Source organism: Terrapene carolina, unplaced genomic scaffold (genome assembly GCF_002925995.2).
Source record: "Terrapene carolina triunguis isolate 2854851 unplaced genomic scaffold, T_m_triunguis-2.0 Scaffold714, whole genome shotgun sequence".
In the NCBI taxonomy this organism is placed as follows: Eukaryota; Metazoa; Chordata; order Testudines; family Emydidae; genus Terrapene; species Terrapene triunguis.
The window spans coordinates 4,575,268-4,592,485 of record NW_020665065.1 but is presented as its reverse complement, the minus strand read 5'-3'; the positions used below and the strand labels follow the sequence as shown (position 1 = coordinate 4,592,485).

General features: G+C 44.5%; 1 protein-coding gene across 1 annotated transcript in view; it reads right to left on the bottom strand.

Moving 5' to 3' along the window:
- Window positions 1–932: 932 nt before the first annotated feature.
- Window positions 933–17,218, bottom strand: part of TTC34 (tetratricopeptide repeat domain 34) — a 43,227-nt gene continuing 26,941 nt past the window's right edge. The window contains exons 6-8 of the mRNA XM_029913564.1: window positions 13,122–13,392; window positions 11,853–12,067; window positions 933–1,454 (exon numbers count right to left, since the gene is read on the bottom strand). Of these exons, the coding sequence (XP_029769424.1) occupies window positions 933–1,454; window positions 11,853–12,067; window positions 13,122–13,392 (1,008 nt within the window). The remainder of the gene's footprint in view (window positions 1,455–11,852; window positions 12,068–13,121; window positions 13,393–17,218) is intronic.

The window sequence follows — 17,218 nt, the reverse complement described above, 5'->3', positions numbered from 1 at the left end:
TAGGGGCAGCCAGAGGGCTCCACACACTAACCCTGCCCCAAGTGCTGCCCCTGCAGCTCCCATTGGCTGGGAACCATGACTATTCACGGCCTGCCATACAATTTCCATGCCCAGATGTGGCCTTCGGGCCAAAAAGTTTGCCCACCCTGGTCTGTATATTGAGCTCTTTCTATGATTGTCCTGTGAACCAATGAATAAGGTATATTTTTAAATTGCTTATTTTAAATCTTCCTTGTCTCTTTAGCCTACAAGCAATTGTCTCTATAAAGCATTTGTGGTCTGCTCGGTAAAGGTGCTGAGCACTCTCAAACCCATATGTGGAGCTTCCCTTCTCTCAGGATTGGGTTATTGGCATGACTGAATACCAATGATAAACATAAAATGCATAGCAAATGTCTTATTTGCTGCAACAGTCATAATGCTTCCATTTGACCTCCTCATTTGACATATACAGCACAGGACCTCTTGAGACAGCTAAAGAATGTTAAAGGTAAAGAAAATAATAGCAGTCGACAGTATATTAATACAGTAATTATTCACAAACTTTGCACAGCCATTTAGAATTTCCCTTCAATCTGATAGAAGACTATGTGCTAGCCAGAATTAATTTTTAGACTATCTTAAATTTTAATAAATGTGTCAAAAATAATTGAAAAAGATACTGGATATTGAAGTTTGCACTCCTTGATCTTTCCTTTACTTGAATTTCTTGGTCAGTTTTGCTCTAATGTTTGTAACTTGCTGCACTGAATCCCTTGATTTTGCTGTACACAGTACAGAGTTCATATTGTGCCATGCAATGCAGTGTGTATATAAAAGATACTCAGAACATTAATTGGATGGTGCTGTATATGGTAAACTTCTAACCCTCTCCTTTGTTCTCACATAAACAAAAACCATAGCCAATGGATCCTTGGGCAAAACCGAACAGATTAATGAACGCTGCACCCGGATGCCTCTCGTTTAATTCTTGTTTTTAGTTTCTTGAGTTCATTATTGTTTTTGTCAATTATTAGACCATAATCCACAGTTTTCCAGGCCTCTTCATAACGGGGAATTTCAAAATAATGTTGTGCAATTTGGTGAAATGTTTGGGCCAAAAATTTCCTACCGGGGCCATTAATGATGCTGCACAAGGCCAGTGACTGGTCTAGTTGCAATGCCCGAATGTACTGTTTAACTGCGGCTTCTGTGTCTGCAAGTGATAAGAGTATCTGACCCTTTGAGCAGTGATCCTCCACTTGAGCTCTCAGGCCATGAGACTCGTGTTTCTGGATCACCTTGTCCACGTCCTTTAAAGCCTGGCCATATTCCTTCAGGTGCATTAGGCAGGCAGCACGTTGCCGAAGGTAGCGTGGATGATTGTTGCTTGTTAAGATAGCCAGTGAGTAATAATTTAGAGCCGTCTCATAGTGATGGTCCTTAATCAATGCATTTCCTTCCTGGGCGGCTACCTATAGACAGAGAAAGTGCTGGTAATTATTCCTTTAAAAATGAGCCAAACAAGTAGTATTTCAGCTACTATACACATCCATCCATCTGTTTAGTCTTTGTACGCTGTGTTGTTTCCTCTCTCTAATACGTTTATGGTTGAAGTTCTGTTTACTGCCTTTGATAGAGTCTGTTCTACACATGAATTAGTCTCTGCACGAAGGCTTTTCTGCTGAGCACTTTCAGTGCTGACCCATCTCTCCGTTCCATCGATACTATCCCTAACTTTAAGCATGTGAGTATTCCCAATGACTGCAGTGAGATTACTCATAGGCTTAATTTAGGCATCTTGCTGAATCAGGGCTTTAGAGTCCGCTAGCTTCTTCGTTAGCTTTGTCCATCACAGTCCTTTGAGCCATATCGCCTCCATAAGGCCCTGATTCACAAAAGTATTTAAGCACATGCTTAACTACATCCCTATTCATCTAAGCACTCAAGCCGGTCTTAAAGGCAAACACCAGATATTCAAATATCAGCGTGGAAGTCCCAATCACATTCAAATGTAAACTTGAAAGGAATTTTGGTCTTGGCAGCCATTCCCCCATGGAACAGGGTCAGCTGCCTGCTCAACACAACCATGGGCCCGGACGTCACTCTGCAGGACCCTGCCTCTGCTCTCCTCTTCAGGGCCCCTTAATAACTCAGTCCGGAGGGAAGTTAAACATTCCTCTCCTGGGGTCCTGTTTCTTTGGTCCTTCCACACTGACCTTCCCGGCCCCAACCCCAGTTCAGCATCTCTGTCCCCTCCGGTGGGAGTCGTGAGCCCTTCTTCCCAGAGCTGGGTCCTTATCAACAGTCACTCCCAGGCTCTGACTTCCCAACTCCCCTGGGGTCAGTAGCTTCCCTGCAGGAGCCTTCCTGAACTCCCCCTCTCCCCCCATCTTCCTGCTGCCCTTTATAGGGGAATCGCTTAATCCTCCATCAGGCCCCATCAAGGTGAAGCACAGGTGGGCTGAAGCTCTTCCTTCTGTGATGAGGTGTTGGCTGGCCGCTGGCCTCCAGCCCTTAAGGGGAAGCCACCTCGTTACCCCCTAAAACAATCCTCTACAGAGTGTGTGTTACTAAAGAGGTTAAATGATGCATTATTTTCATCCAGGTTGTCAAAGAGCTTTGCTTTTCTGTGCCTTGTTTACCCAGCTGTAAAGCAGGAACACACTGACCAGTGTCACATGGTATAGGGGTTTGTTCATATTTGTAAAGGTGCTTAATGTCTTTCCTACAAAACTAGACCAGACAAAGCACTAGAAAGTCCCTCATGCAAAAGTCCTATAAAGTATGATGGAAAAGGACCACATTAGATTTATAGAAATTGTTGCAAACCATAGAATTGAACAGAGCGTGGTAATTTATCCATGGGTTTTTGACTGCTTTTATAGAATCGACAACAGGGGACATTTTTGTGTGTGTTAAAGTCTATAGGGTGCGGAGGGTAAAAAAAACTACAGAAAAGTCGTAATTTTCCATTATACAGTGGACTTTCTCATAACGGCTAGATTAGACCTCAGAGGTCTTCTCGATCTCTAACTTCAAAGATTCTATGGAAAGACTAATGAATAATATGTAAAAATGGACCCAGACTTGCAGTTCTTGATCATTAGAGAAAGTTATTAAAAATGTCAGGATATGTCCATAGTGGAACCCCTCCCATCTGAGACAGCAAGTCTCAGAGCCCAGCTCAGCTGACTCAGGCTCATGTGGCTTGTGCTACGGGGCTAAAATTAACGGTGTAGACGTTCCCGCTTGGGCTGTGGAACTGGCCAGAGGGGTGGGTCTCGGAGCCCAGGCTCCAACCCGACCGGGAACATCTACATTGGTATTTTTGGTGAGCCTGAGTCAGTTCGCCCCGGCTCTGAGACTTACTGCCACCGGGTTTTTTTTTTTTTTTTTTTTTTGCAGTGTAGACACACCTTCAGTTTTGTTCACTAGAGGTGTCATGCATGATTTTCAAGGGTTCTAACACGTTGTGTCTGTGTAATCTTTCCAGGAAAGTATCTGAATTCTCTTCATTCTCGGATGAGCTTTTGGCGGTTACTGTGAGCTGTTTGTCACCCGCGGCTGACAACAATAATTACCTAGTTGATATTTTCTTCATGCCCCTTGGATAAGACACTTTCCTGGAGTCTCTGTCTATAGTAGCAGCACAAAGGGTCTGTAAACCTCTTGTGAGGGCTGTCCCGTGGGAGTTCTGAAAAGGTTAGCCTGGGATTCAGTGAATTTCACAGACTGTATTCCAAACATCTGCTGATAAACCTATGTTTTGATTTGGGAAAGAACATGCGCTTAGTTACTTTGGTTTTTGCTAAAATTTCCAATGGCATTTAATAACTAAGAAGCCTATTACTGGAAAAGTGTCTGGAAATGTAGTCTTGTATCTCTAACGCTATTATTAGTTCAAATCCAATCTGTCCTGGTCATAGGCGTTGACTTTCTAATGTGCCGGGGGGTGCTCCCCCCGGTTCCGCCCCAGGCCCCGCCCCCACTCCACCCTTTACCCCAAGATCCCACCTGCCCAGTCTCTTCTTGCCCCGTTCTGCCCCCTCCCCTGAGCACGCCCCGCCCTCGCTCCTCCTCCCTCTCCCCCAGCGCCTCCTGCACGTTGTGGAACAGCTGATGGCAGTGAGCAGGATGTGCTGGGGGAGAGGGAGAGGCGCTGATGGGGGGGCTGCTGGTGGGTGTTCAGCACCCACCATTTTTTTTCTGTGGGAGCACCCTCGGAGTCAGCGCCTGTGGGCCTAGTAGTGACCACAAACTGTTACCTAAGATATATTGAGAGACATCTTTCCAATGGCGAAATGATGAGCTACATGTCAAGTATCCGTTTGGTTGTGGGAGCAGTGAGGGTCATGCAAGCTTGGTATTGTGCAGTTTTGCAAGTTTCCTCCAGGGACAAGAACGCTGCTACCCAAAAGAATCAGGGTCTAATGGGTATGACCCTGTACTAACAAAATCCATAGGCACTTTGCCATTGACTTCAGTGAATGCAGAATCAGGCCCTATTTTGGGGATGTGTACTTTTGTTATTTCTTTCTCAGTGTGTTCCTTCTGAAGTCCAGTTTCCTCTTTTTAAACTGCTATGCGCAGAAATGAAACCCCTTTAATGGAGGAAACAAACCACGAATCGCAGACAGAGCTATCTCTTGATGGAAACAATTTGCTCCTCTCTGTTTAAAGTGCGGTTCTGCTCTGAAAGATGACTGTATACAAATTACTCCCTTTTAGTCAATTGCTCTGTGCCTTAGCTGTAGACAGAGTTGTATACTCTCAGATTAGGGATAATAAAAAAAATGTGCTACTTTTTACTTCTGGTCACAGTGCAGAGCCAGCCCAGCAGTAGAATGAGCTGAATTATTATCTGATTCACACACCCTCAACAGGTGGAGGCCCAGCTGGAAGGCCAAATTCTAGCTTCTTTCACACATTGAAGATAATGGGGCTGCACAGATTCAACTGGGGATAAAATCCGATTGGCAGAATCTTTGTCACGAGTGATGATGCATGAAGCAGAAAGACCCTTGACTCTTAGATCCTCAGTTGCATTTTAAGTCTGGTGGTGAGAAACCCCTTCAACACACCAAACGAAGGGTCATTGAGAGATGATTAACATGCAAGCTCATCACGCCACATTTACCTCGTCACTTTTGGGACAGCTCCAACAAGACAGAGAACAAACAGATCTTCTGAGAACTGTTTGGATTTTGCTGTTTTCATCTGCTTTCGGATGGTTTGCATCAAATTATTTAAGTTGTTCCCGTGCATTATGTCCCTGTCACAGTTTCAGGACAACTGTGCCTGTACTCCTCCTCCATGGTCCATCAAGGGCACTCCCTTTAGGCATCCAGCTCTCAGCAGCACCACACTTAGGTGGACGCCAATGTCACACTCCATCCTGACCAGGGATTTTAAGTCTACACAGCTGCCTGCCTTGCACTCTGTTATACCCAGCAAGCCAGTCTTCCTGAAAAGGCCAGCACCTGCACTTTGCTTTCTCTCCCAGGGCAATGGCCAGTGTGTCATCCGCAATTACAAGTTATCACACAACTCCTTCTAAGCAAGCACATTTATTATGAAGGTAAAAGCATTATAGAGAAAACATATAAAAGACAATAAAGAACCTACATGCATGCTAAAAACCTTAACAGAGGTCACCCACCAGCTCCAACCTGGAGTTATGGTAGATTTTAGTCCTTCAAAACCCACAACTGGGTTTTCCTGGTGGTTACCAATTAATCCATCTTAAATCCAGAACCAGAACAAAGACTGGACAGATCCAGCCATTTCTTTATACAGCTCAGGCCTTTGACCTTGGCTTTCTCTAACAGGCAATCAGCAGACAACGACCCTCTCCACAGAGCATAGGTTCAAACATCTGGGTTTTTGCATAACTGGAGTTGGGGAATTTGCATTCACCTTTCCCCAGAGATTCCCCAGGAAATCCACTTAACACGTATTGTCCCCAAAGTCCTCACTTGTCAGGCACATTTTCAGTATAGTCTTTGGAACTTAATACAATAAGGTCTTGCAAGGATATTGCAGGAAACCGCCATATCTGTCAGAGTACCAATTCTGCTGGCTCATTGTTTTCATTCAGCTATACCTGAAGCAAAACGTGACAAATAATTCTGAAGAACCCATGATAAGAACACAAAGGGGGAAATCTCCATGTAAACACCCATGTCTTTGTAGCAAAGATGGATCTAGACTGAGAAAGAAAGATTCGGGTTTCAGGGAAAACTGGCCATCTGATGGTTTTGCTCACCATTATTCTTGAACGCAAGTTAGCTATGAGCCCTTGTCAAAAGGAAAAACAACAACAACAAACAAACAAAAAAAACCCTCACAATCCAACAACACGACTCAGAAGGCTGAAAGAGCCACATAATTTTTTAGGTTCAGAAAGATCAATAAGGAAAGTTCCATCAGAACGATGTGCCTCTAATGCATTTCTCATTATTGCTAATACTAATAAATGAAGCAGTGCTTTTACATGCTGTAGCAGAGGGAATACTTAAGTTATAAACAACACGATCACAAACGTAAGTCTTAGGCAAGGCTCGGCTAAGAGCATTTAAGCCCTGGATGGCTGGTTTCATTAGTGTCATCATGAATTGAAGCAGATGTTTTAGCCTGTGTCAAAAAGCTGGCAGTTGGGGAAAGCATGTAGCCTTCTCAAGTGCTACTGGTGAGCAAACCTTCCAAACAGTGGAAGATTTCAAAAGTTATGTCACAGCGCTTCTTGATATGATGTAATTATTTCTTCAATGACCCGTTTGTTTTCAGACTGGCCCAAGGTTGGCTGGCCTTGAACATTCCAAACACATGGGGCCCCTCTGGGTGAGGTTGCTTCCTGATGAGTTTCTCTGAAATTTCTATCAATGGCTCCACCTGCAGAATCTTTCGGTGGGAGATGGATGTGCTCAGCTGGTCACAGGACTGGGCCCTCTCTTAGGCCCGATGCAGGAAAAACTTTAGCCCATATTTAACTGTATGCACCTGCTTAAATCCCATTGGTTTAAAGGTGCTTAAAATTAAGCATGTGCTTAAGTGCTTTCCTGAACTGAGGTGTTAGGGGAAAAGGAGGTAAATGCTGGCCTTCCTTATTCTCTTCCAGCAGCTTTAAGCATTGTTTTCATTACTTGGTGTGAATTCTAGTGCTAGTGGAAGGCTTTTGACTAACAGCTGTGGAAAATGGAGTCCTCTACTCCAATGGTTCTCTAACTAGGACCGCTGCTTGTTCAGGGAAAGCCCCTGGCGGGCTGGGCTGGTTTGTTTACCTGCCGCGTCCGCAGGTTCGGCCGATCGCGGCTCCCACTAGCCGCGGTTTGCTGCTCCAGGCCAATGGGGGCTGTGGGAAGGGCAGCCAGCACGTCCCTCAGCCCGCGCCACTTCCTGCACCCCCATTGGCCTGGAGCGGCGAACTGCGGCCAGTGGGAGCCGCGATCGGCCAAACCTGCGGACGTGGCACGTAAACAAACTGGCCTGGCCTGCCAGGGGCTTTCCCTACACAAGCGGCGGCCCTAGTTTGAGAACCACTGCTCTACTCATCCATAGTATAGATACAGCATAAACAAGCTTGCCTCCCACCAAACATTTACCCACTTCTAGGGTAGATCTTTTGTGTGCACCCAAAAATTCCCTTCTATGGAAAGGGCAAGGACAGGGCCTATTAGGAAAGCTTATTTAGGACTTCAGTAGTCTATAAGCCCTGTACCGGCTCTCTGAATTTCACCGCCAGTGCATGGCTTTTTTTGAGGACACTGCCAGTTGTGATGGTGATTTTTATGTCACACTGACATGGCTCAACCAGGAACTGGGTTGAAACCCCACCACCTCATTTCACACAGGTTACTGCATGGGCACTATATGGGCATAACTTCAAATTATTGCCAGCCGGAGCTGGATTAGAACTGGTTATGACTCAATGAACCCACTTAAAAGATGCGTCAACATCCGTGGTCAAATCTGAGAGCCTATAAATACTCCTTTTCCTGATACGGAGCAACTCTCTGCTCCTAATGGTCTAGGCAGAACTCAAGGCCAGTCATTCCTACATTAAGAATGTGGAATTCTATTATGACCAGGCTCATCAACACGGAGACTCACACGCCTGCACCTAGAAATGCATGACTCGGGGCCAGATCCTCAGCTGCTGTAAATCAGTGGCGCTCCATTGACTTCAATGGATCTGGCCCTAAAGGTGCCAGGTGGTTTATCTGAAAACAGGTCAGACCTCTGTTTGCCTATACAATGTAAAGGTCACCAAATGTAACATATTTAGAGCTGTTTTGAAAGCAACTATCCAATATATTGGGATTTTCTTAGCTGCCAGATTTTAACAGGAGGTCAAGATAGAACCAGGAACCAAAAACCCCGCAGCTTTATGTCAGGAGCGTCCTAACACGACAGAATTTTTCCCCTGAGTGCTAGATCACATTGCCCTAAAAAGCACAGGGCATTTCTTTGAAATACATGTTTGTACAGTTAAAAGACAATGCTTCACCCTTTTAAGGATAAATATTTTCTCAATGACAGAGAAACCACCTGTGCACATTTCTGTTGCTGTCTTGAAGACCTTTTCCTGTTGGCTCCAATCTTTATTGATTAACTTTGCATTGAACTTCGTCGAGCAGGAATCAAGTTAAGCTCAATACAGCAGAGGCAGCTCCGATTGTTAAGTGAGTTTCTGCTTTGACTCCTCTGACAGAAAGCAGGTATCCCTGACATTGCTGGATTAAACAAGCTGGTTGGTGGGAAATTATGAATTACTCCCCTCAACCAAACTCACAGGAAGAGTTTGTGAGAACTAAATTATACTCTTCTGTTTCCACTACTGGAATAAACATGTTTATTATAGTTTATTATAACGGAATGGCAGAGGGCCCATTTGAATGTACAGTACCGATAAAACACACGCATTAGCAGCCCAGTTTGTACAGCTGCTTCTGAACAAAGACACTTATAAAGCAACTACAGAAAGGGTGTGCAGGAAACACCATGGAAAGCAGGCTTAACTTTGCTTTACAGCAAGTTGCTTTGCAGTCAAGAAACATCTTTCTTTTTTCCCCATCACCAACCTGACCTCGACTATTTAAATGTTTGCAACAGGAAAAATTAGGGTGAAAGCAGACTGCCAACTCCGTATGCAGATAAGCTTCTCTCCTCTTTCAGATTGTTGTTAAGGCCTTTGGCTGAGATTTTCAAAGCAGTTTGGGGCTTTGAATGTCAACAGGACGTATGTGTCTAAATCCCCTAGATTGCTTTGAAAACCAAACCAAAACCTCTGTTTTCCCAATGACTAGCACTGCTCTCAAAGCCAGATCTGAGTTTTCCTGCATGCAATAGTGTGTGGAATGGGCCAGCATGCTGCCTAACACTGAGGGCCAGTTTCAGATGTTGCTGGAATCACACCAGCTCACAATGGGGCTCCACTGGGCTCTGAACGTATTACTGTGGGGATGCAGTTGCAAATAGCTCAGGGGAAAAAACCCAACAGCTGGTAACCAGCAATAAATTTTTAACCTCTGACATCAGAAACTGCAGGGTCGGACAGAGCAAGCTCCTTTTCTCTGACCTTCTGGAGTCAAATAAATCTTTCAGTCTCTTAGGCCCAAATGACCTTTCTGCTATTTTCAGACTCCTCGGCACCGGTATTCCTTGACTGTAAATACCCTCTGTAGTGGGAGGGTTTTATTATTTGTAATTACTTTGCTTATTAAGTTTTTAATAAGGGCTTCTTGCTAAGTGTCAGGAGATCTCTTTTCACCACCCTTTCTCATGCAGATAGCTTTTCATTTGTTTTAACTTCTTGGACCAGACTCCAGGATAACGACGACATATTTCTACAGCCCCCTTTGTCCCCAAACACTTTAGCATCAACGTGTGCAATAATACTTTTCTTTCTGAGTAGTTAGAGCAGGGACTGGGGGAATGGGGTCAGGACTCCTCAGCTCTATTTCCAGCTCTGCTACTGATTCCCTGGGTGACCTTGGGGTGACTCACTGAATAGTTCTATGTCTCAGTTTCCCAGTTTATAAACTGAAGGTAACAATGGAACCAACCCCACCAGGGGTTTAATTAGGATTAACTGATTCATCTCTGTAAAGCACTTTGAGGTCCTCTTTTACTTATTTTAGCACAAAGTCTGTCCAATCGTTTCTGTGCTTTTACCAAGAACTTCCTTTCACACACGGGTATTTAAATTACCATGTGTGCCCAACAAGGGTTTACAGGTAAAACACCTGGAAAACAGCCCAGTGGGGATTTCAATCACTGAACCATCCGGGGGTGCTTAGTTCACAAGTTTCATTCTGGGCTAATCACTAATAAAAATAATTGCAGCAAGTTGAAATCAAGACGAGTGTTCTGTGAAAAGACCTCCAGGTGGCTGAGGTCCAAATGTGCACCCAGTTCCACCGTGCGTGAGATTACAGACAAAATATTCAGAGAGTCTAGTTTTATTTTTAATACTCCTATCAACTTGCTTCTTTGAAACCAGCCCAGCTGCCTCCTCTCTGGCAGGGGAGAGGAATATTTCAGATTAAATCAGCCACTGGCAAAGGTTTTGTTCCGGACCCATTGCCAAAGCTGCCCACAAAAGGCAGAAAAAAGCTGGCTCTCCTGCTTCTGAAGATTTCATTATCTGTAGCACCACTGAGTGCCCCAAAAGTCAGGCTGGTTTAAACTGTGCAAAAATTAGATTTTTCTTATCAGCAACTTGAAGGAACTCCTGTGCTTTCAAAGCAGTGAGCAGGGATATAGCTATGAGACTCCCATACAGACAGAGTGACCTGGCCACTTGGGGAATTCAGCTGTAAACCTTATCTTCACTGAGAGGCACCTTCTCTTGGGTCTCCACAGAAACACTTGATTGCACCTTTATCTTCTTTATATTGTTGATGGTTGCAAATTACTTCTAATATCTCCTAGCTCTTCCCCCAGCAGAGTGAACTTTGTATATTATCCAGAGGAGAGAGGCTTTTTTTCACGGTAATGGAGCGTATCTAGGGACTGGTAAATTAATACTTGTTTACTTATGTCCTCCTGCTGGTTCACTAAAATACATACAAAGTACTCCTCTCAAGATGCATTTAGAGTATCAGCATGTTCCTTGTTTTATAACCCAGGAGAAAGCATAACAATATAGCTTCCCACCAGAGCGCACACAAACCACAATCCATAAATTGAATAAAAGGAAGCAAACTGATTCTGATTAGGAAGGAGCATTCTCAGAACACAGAGATTCTGGGTAATTGGAATTGCAGATGCTCAAGTGAATATTAGCGCTGCTCATCATCAGACTGACCTTCTCCTGGTTTATCACTTTTCAGAATAAGTGATGCCTTGATGCATGCAATACCTTGGGCAATGGTCTTGTAAAATTTCTATTTATTGGTCCATTTCACCCTCCCACCCATATGGCCCTTGTCACCATAGTATTTGAACTAAATAGGGTTAGGGTTAGTCAACACTTGGAGTGGAGACTTCCAAGGAATTCCCATGAATGGTGCAGGAGGTGGTGCTGGTGACTCAGTACAGACTGAATCAGGATCACTGATTATACTCAAGCAATAAAAACAGTCATTGGGTTCAAACTGAGACTCAGTCTCCCCTCCAGAATCAAGAAGGAGGAGGAGGAGGAGGAAGGCAACTATTCATTCCTCCGTTATTTAACCCCCTCTCACTCCTCGGCAAGCTTGGAGTTCTGCAAATCACAGGGCCCGGTGCTAAGTAACAAAAAAAGTCCATGTTACCCACCATGCTAAGCCTAATTTTGTCTCTTTCCCAAGCCACTAGCAGGCGGCACAAGGCTCCCAAAGTGGATCTGTTTATTGTGGCTTTAGAGGAGGCATCAAAGAAAGATGTACCTGCGAGAGGTTCTGTCGTTGCTTAGCGTCTAAAAAGTTCAAGAGGAATCCCAGCTCCCCGGGGCCTTTCTCAGCTAAAGTGCTCAAGGAGCGAGCAGCCGGCAGCATGTTGCTCCTCTTCAGTTGCAGCACCACAAGTCGAGCGTTGGCAGATTTGTCGGCTATCGCCTGGCCAAACGACTCCTGAAGATGTAGAAGGGCGTCCTCGTACCTCCCTGTTGGTCAATATAAATAAAGTGACTAATTAATATAAACCCAGCCCAGAAAGATACACCCAGGAAACCTACAACAATTATATCAGTGTTACAGCCAAATCACTCTGTTGTTCTAAGCTGGCACCGAGGGTTTTGATTTTCACCTTCTACTTGCAATAATCAACTTTTAGACTATGGCAACAGATGCTAAGCATTTGGAGTTCTTTTGTAAGTGAATTGGTTACTATGGAACAACTAACTGAGAATCTGTAACCATGTCTGATTGTCTTGGGTCTTCTAAACATTTCCTTTGTTTTCATCAGTATAAAAAAATGTGACTTTCTCAACCAGTTCCCTGTGACTCACTATGCTGTGACTATGATCACGCCATCTCTAGCCTGTTAAATTTTGGGACTAGAAGGGACCAGGTCTCATCTATGTTCAGCACTGAGCACCATGCTGGCACTAGTCAGATGTGACATAATCCCTCCTTTCAGTGCAGAACTCAACTCAGCTTTAACTGTGGAGCTGCCACTGGCCCCCCCATAAGAGTAAATACCTGCCAGCCTGTTCAGTAGTTAGGTTGGGAGGTCTCAAAAGAAGGGCCCTGTCTGAAGTGTAGCTGAAGTGATGGCTTCTGGGTCGGCACTGGTGATGACCTTGCATGGGGATAATAGGCCCCTTTCCCATTCCAACGCTCTCTTGGAAGAGATATAACACGGAGGTCATGCCCACTGAAGATTTCATAGCCTTTTCCCAAGAGGTGGGGTGTTAGCCTGAATGTCCATCCCATTCTAGTTTGAGTTCTCACCTTCTGCCTCCTTACATTCACCTGCAGTTCCAGGGCGATGAAATATTCTGGCATTTCTCTCCTAAACGGTTGTATAGTGTGGCTGTGAAACACTTGCTGCCTTCTATCCCAGGAATCTCGACATTCCCACAATAGGCAAAGTGATTCCCGCATGCAGCATATGTAAAGTACTTTGGGGGTACACAGTGATGCATAGTATCATGGTATCTATAACCGAACTCTTACAGTTAAAATGACCTGCTGAACAGGAGGAAAAGAACTTACCACCTGCAATTAAGATGTCTGTATATAAGATGTGACATCTTGCTTCCTTGCTGTTAATTTTAATTAAAGATCCACCAATCACAATGAGATCCTTGAGAGTCTCTTCCTTTGGAAGGTCCTTATTGGCAACAAGTTCGGTTAACACAATCCTGCAGTGGTCAAGTAGCCACTGAGTGATGAGCACTTGGGCTTCATGCTTTAAGGATAGGATCTCTGGGATTACCACTGCTGCATCCTCTTTGAGGGCTGAAGTCAAATCCTGCACTGCCTCCTACATGGAAAACAAGAGCTAATAATAAAATAATAATAATAACAACAATAATCCTATAATAATGTGTTAATAATTGGCCCCTCTCTAGTGACTTCTATTCCCAAATCTGACACTGGCACACTGTGGGATCTTGGGCAAGCTGCTTAGCCTTATTGTGCCTCGATTTCCCCATCTGCAATACTGGGATCATACTATTAATAACCTCACAGAGGGGTTCTCAGATTCAATGAACTACTGCTTGTAAAGTGCTTTGAGATCTTCAGATGTGAGGTGCAAGAGAAGGACAAAATGTTATTTCTGAGAAAAGAATAAGCTACATAACCAGAGCCCTAATTTTGCAACCAAGAGATAGAAGGAATAGAAGTTCTTACTAGTGACCTGCTGAGCTGCTTCCTAAATGGAGCCATCAGCAGTGTGGACTTCGGATATGTCTACACTACAACTGGGAGCGTCTCCCCCATCACTAGCGTATGTCTATCTAGCACTAGCAAGGTTCAAGCTAGCACGCTAAAAATAGCAGTGTGGATGTTCCAGCTTGGAGTCTCAAGCCTAGGGGTGATGGGGTAAGTCTGCAGTGTAGACATACCCTTAGTGTCTGACATTCTGCTGTGCTCCAGGAGGCCTGATAGGGTGTGTGCATGGGAAAGAACCAGCTAAAATTCCTCACCACGGCATTCAATTCCATTCAGTGGGTCAGCGCATTGATCCAATGGCAGTAAAGCCCACCAGCTTTAGAGATCTTCTTCACCTCGCTCACACTTTGGGTAGACAAGGAGAGAGGAGGAAATACAGCATAACCGTGCGAGTCAGATGGAGTGTCTGATGACCCTGGATTCATTAGAATTCCAGTCCTGGTAGTTTCTCTCTCTCTTTCTCTGTCTCCCAAATCTCAGTCTGACTCCATCCAGACACTCCCCACCCCCACCGCTAGGAGAGAGATAGTAGAGGACAAGGGGAATGAGTAGCAAGTAGCTTATTCCTCTGGTAGGCTGGAATGGATTGTTACTCCACCATGCAGTCCATTAGAAAAACACTCTTTGAAAAGTTTAATTAGATTGAACAAGAAAGATCATTACAGTTCACTTTTATGCTCCTTTAAAAAAAATTTCCAAAGCCAAAATGGTATTTAATTAAAGCTTTTTAAATTAGTTTGTAAACCAAAGAAACAAATGCCTTCCATTTCAATAAACCATTCAATAAGTAATCTGACTGGCAAAATTAAAGCCTATTGCTTATTGTGATGTGCCTGCTATCTCAAAAAGCAGGCAAGCAAGCAATCATGGGACTATCATTAGGCAACCACTGGGGGCCTCTTATGTGGAATATTTTGCATTTAAAGGCCAATTAATAATAACATTTTCTATATCAATTCTGTTTAATATTCATAAAGAGGTTTTTGGAAATCACCTTCATAACGGTCTCCTTTGGTAGGATCTGGGAGGGAGTATTTCTCCTCATCACCTCTACACTGTCCTTAATACATTCATGGAATCTGTCTGTAAACGTAACCTAGCTCTGTTAGTCCCAGGACAGAGAACGTCCGGAGTGCTGCGTGACAGTACCGGTCCAGCCGTTGATCTGTGGATAATGCTGCATGTTGATTCATGCAAGGGACTTGGGAGCTAGGACACTTGGGTTCAAGTTTTGTCCATCACTCACTATCTAACATTGTTATCAAGTCATTTATTCACTCTGTGCCTCAGTTTACCCCTTTTGGTATATGAGTAATATCTGTCTACCCCAGAGGGTTGTTCTGAGGCTTACTAATGGTTTGTCTATGTTGAAATAAAAAACCTATGGCTCCGAGTCTCACACCTCAGGTCAGCTGACTTGGGCTTGCGGGGCTCAAGCCACAGGGCTATCCAGTTGCAGTGCAGACGCTCGGGCTGGAGCCCGGGCTCTGAGACCCTCCTCCCTTGCAGGGTCTCAGAGCCTGGGCTCCAGCCCAAGTCCAAACATCTACAATTCTATAGCCCTGCAGCTGAAGCCCCGTGAGCCTAAGTCAGCTGATCTGGGCCAGCCGTAACAGTGCCACAGGTCTTTTAACTCAGTGTAGACGTACCTTTAATGTTTGCTAAGGGCTCTAGGAATGCAAAATATTGCTGCCCCTTCTTCTGCCACAGGAACTGACTGTGATCAGAGTCTAAGGCAGGCAGCAAACTCAACTGCTGCTGACGCAGCTCCCTCTCCAAGATCCTGTCTACAGAACCTTGAATGATTAAAAACTAACAGCAACATAGCATGTCTTCCCAAGACTGAACATTTGCTCGCATGCTAAGAAGACAAACTCGGAAGACCACGTGTAAGTACCTTCTTGTGATGCCTGCCATGACGGTATTACGCCTGCCACAAGTGGAGCTAGTGCATGCCCCAGCTTTAACTAGATTCCTCCATGGCAATTGCACCGCTACACAAAATGTGCCTGTCCTTATCTGTGGTGATTAATGTAGGAAGGCTGGGAATGATGTAGAAATGGACAGTTCCATTTGGCAAGTGTAGCCACCTGCCATACATCCTCTAGCACATTTTAATGAATGATTTCCGTGCAGTGTGTTCATATCTGGCATGTACACAAAAGGGCTCAGACCCAGAGCCTGGGAGAATCTTATACAGTACGGGTGAAATTCATTCCTGCATAGGAGGCTAGCACAAGTCCTAAACATCAGTTCAATTAATTAATTAAGTGGGGCATAGGTCTTGCGTGGGGCGTCTGCATAGGGGTGACTTTTACCCTTTGAAATTTTTCTCTGTGCCTATCATTTTGCAAAGCTTTGCAAGCAGATGCTAAAGATCTCTGGTCTCGGCAGGTAAATAATGTTAGGCAAGCTGTTCTCTATGGCTGCAGGGTTGTCCTCTTATGAAACAGCTTGCAGGCTCAGAGCCTTAAAGTGTGGGCTCCTCAAGCGTGAGGCTTCCCCCCTTTTTTGTCTATCCAGCACTGAACATACACTCTGAGCTTTAATAATCGTAATAATATTTCTTGCCTAAATTGGAGATGAAATCCACTTGTTCCCCTGCCCCTGGCTTCCCTAACATCCACATGAGCATTTTGCAAATTGGGTTTTAAAGGAGTTACAACAGTGCAGTGAAAATGCACATTTGCTGTTTTATACTCTGAACATTTGGGAAACGGCAGGCTTTTAACAAGCAGTTGAGATGACCACCCAATGGGCTATGGAACATCTTGCCGAAATTGAAAGCAGACCTTCTAAAGACCTTGAAGGGGAAAAGCAGACAGCACGTGGAGAACTGGAACAGATTGAGCGCTAAGCAGGACTGCTAGCTAGACAGCAAGTCCAGGGCTTTGTTTCTGAAACTTTCTTATCTTAATGGCATCTTTTATTTCTTTCTCTTTCCTCAGCCTTGAGCCCTTAACAAAATCAGTACATGCTGCATCAGGTCCGAGATTTTATCCAGCAAAGGATCAGATTAGGCAGCTGGTTTCTATTATTTCCCCCAAGCTTTCTTTTACATGGACAAGCACATTCCCTGTAACAAACAAACAGCAGTTCAGATTGCTGGATGCCTGTCTCTGTACAGCCACAATTTGTACGGAAAGGGAGCGTGATCTAGTGGTTTGAGCATGAGACTGAAAGTCAGGAGTTCTGGCATGGAGTCTCTTCCCCACTCTCCTGCTGACTTACTTAGTGACCCTTGGGCAAATTACTTAACTTCTCTGTGGTTTGGTTTCCCCATCTGTAAAATGGGGATGATAAATACAGCCCTACCTCAGGAAGGGGGTTGTGAGGGTTGATTAATTAACCTCTTGAACACCTTGAGCTCCTGGGATTAAATGCTTTATAAATGCAAAGCATCATTACTATTT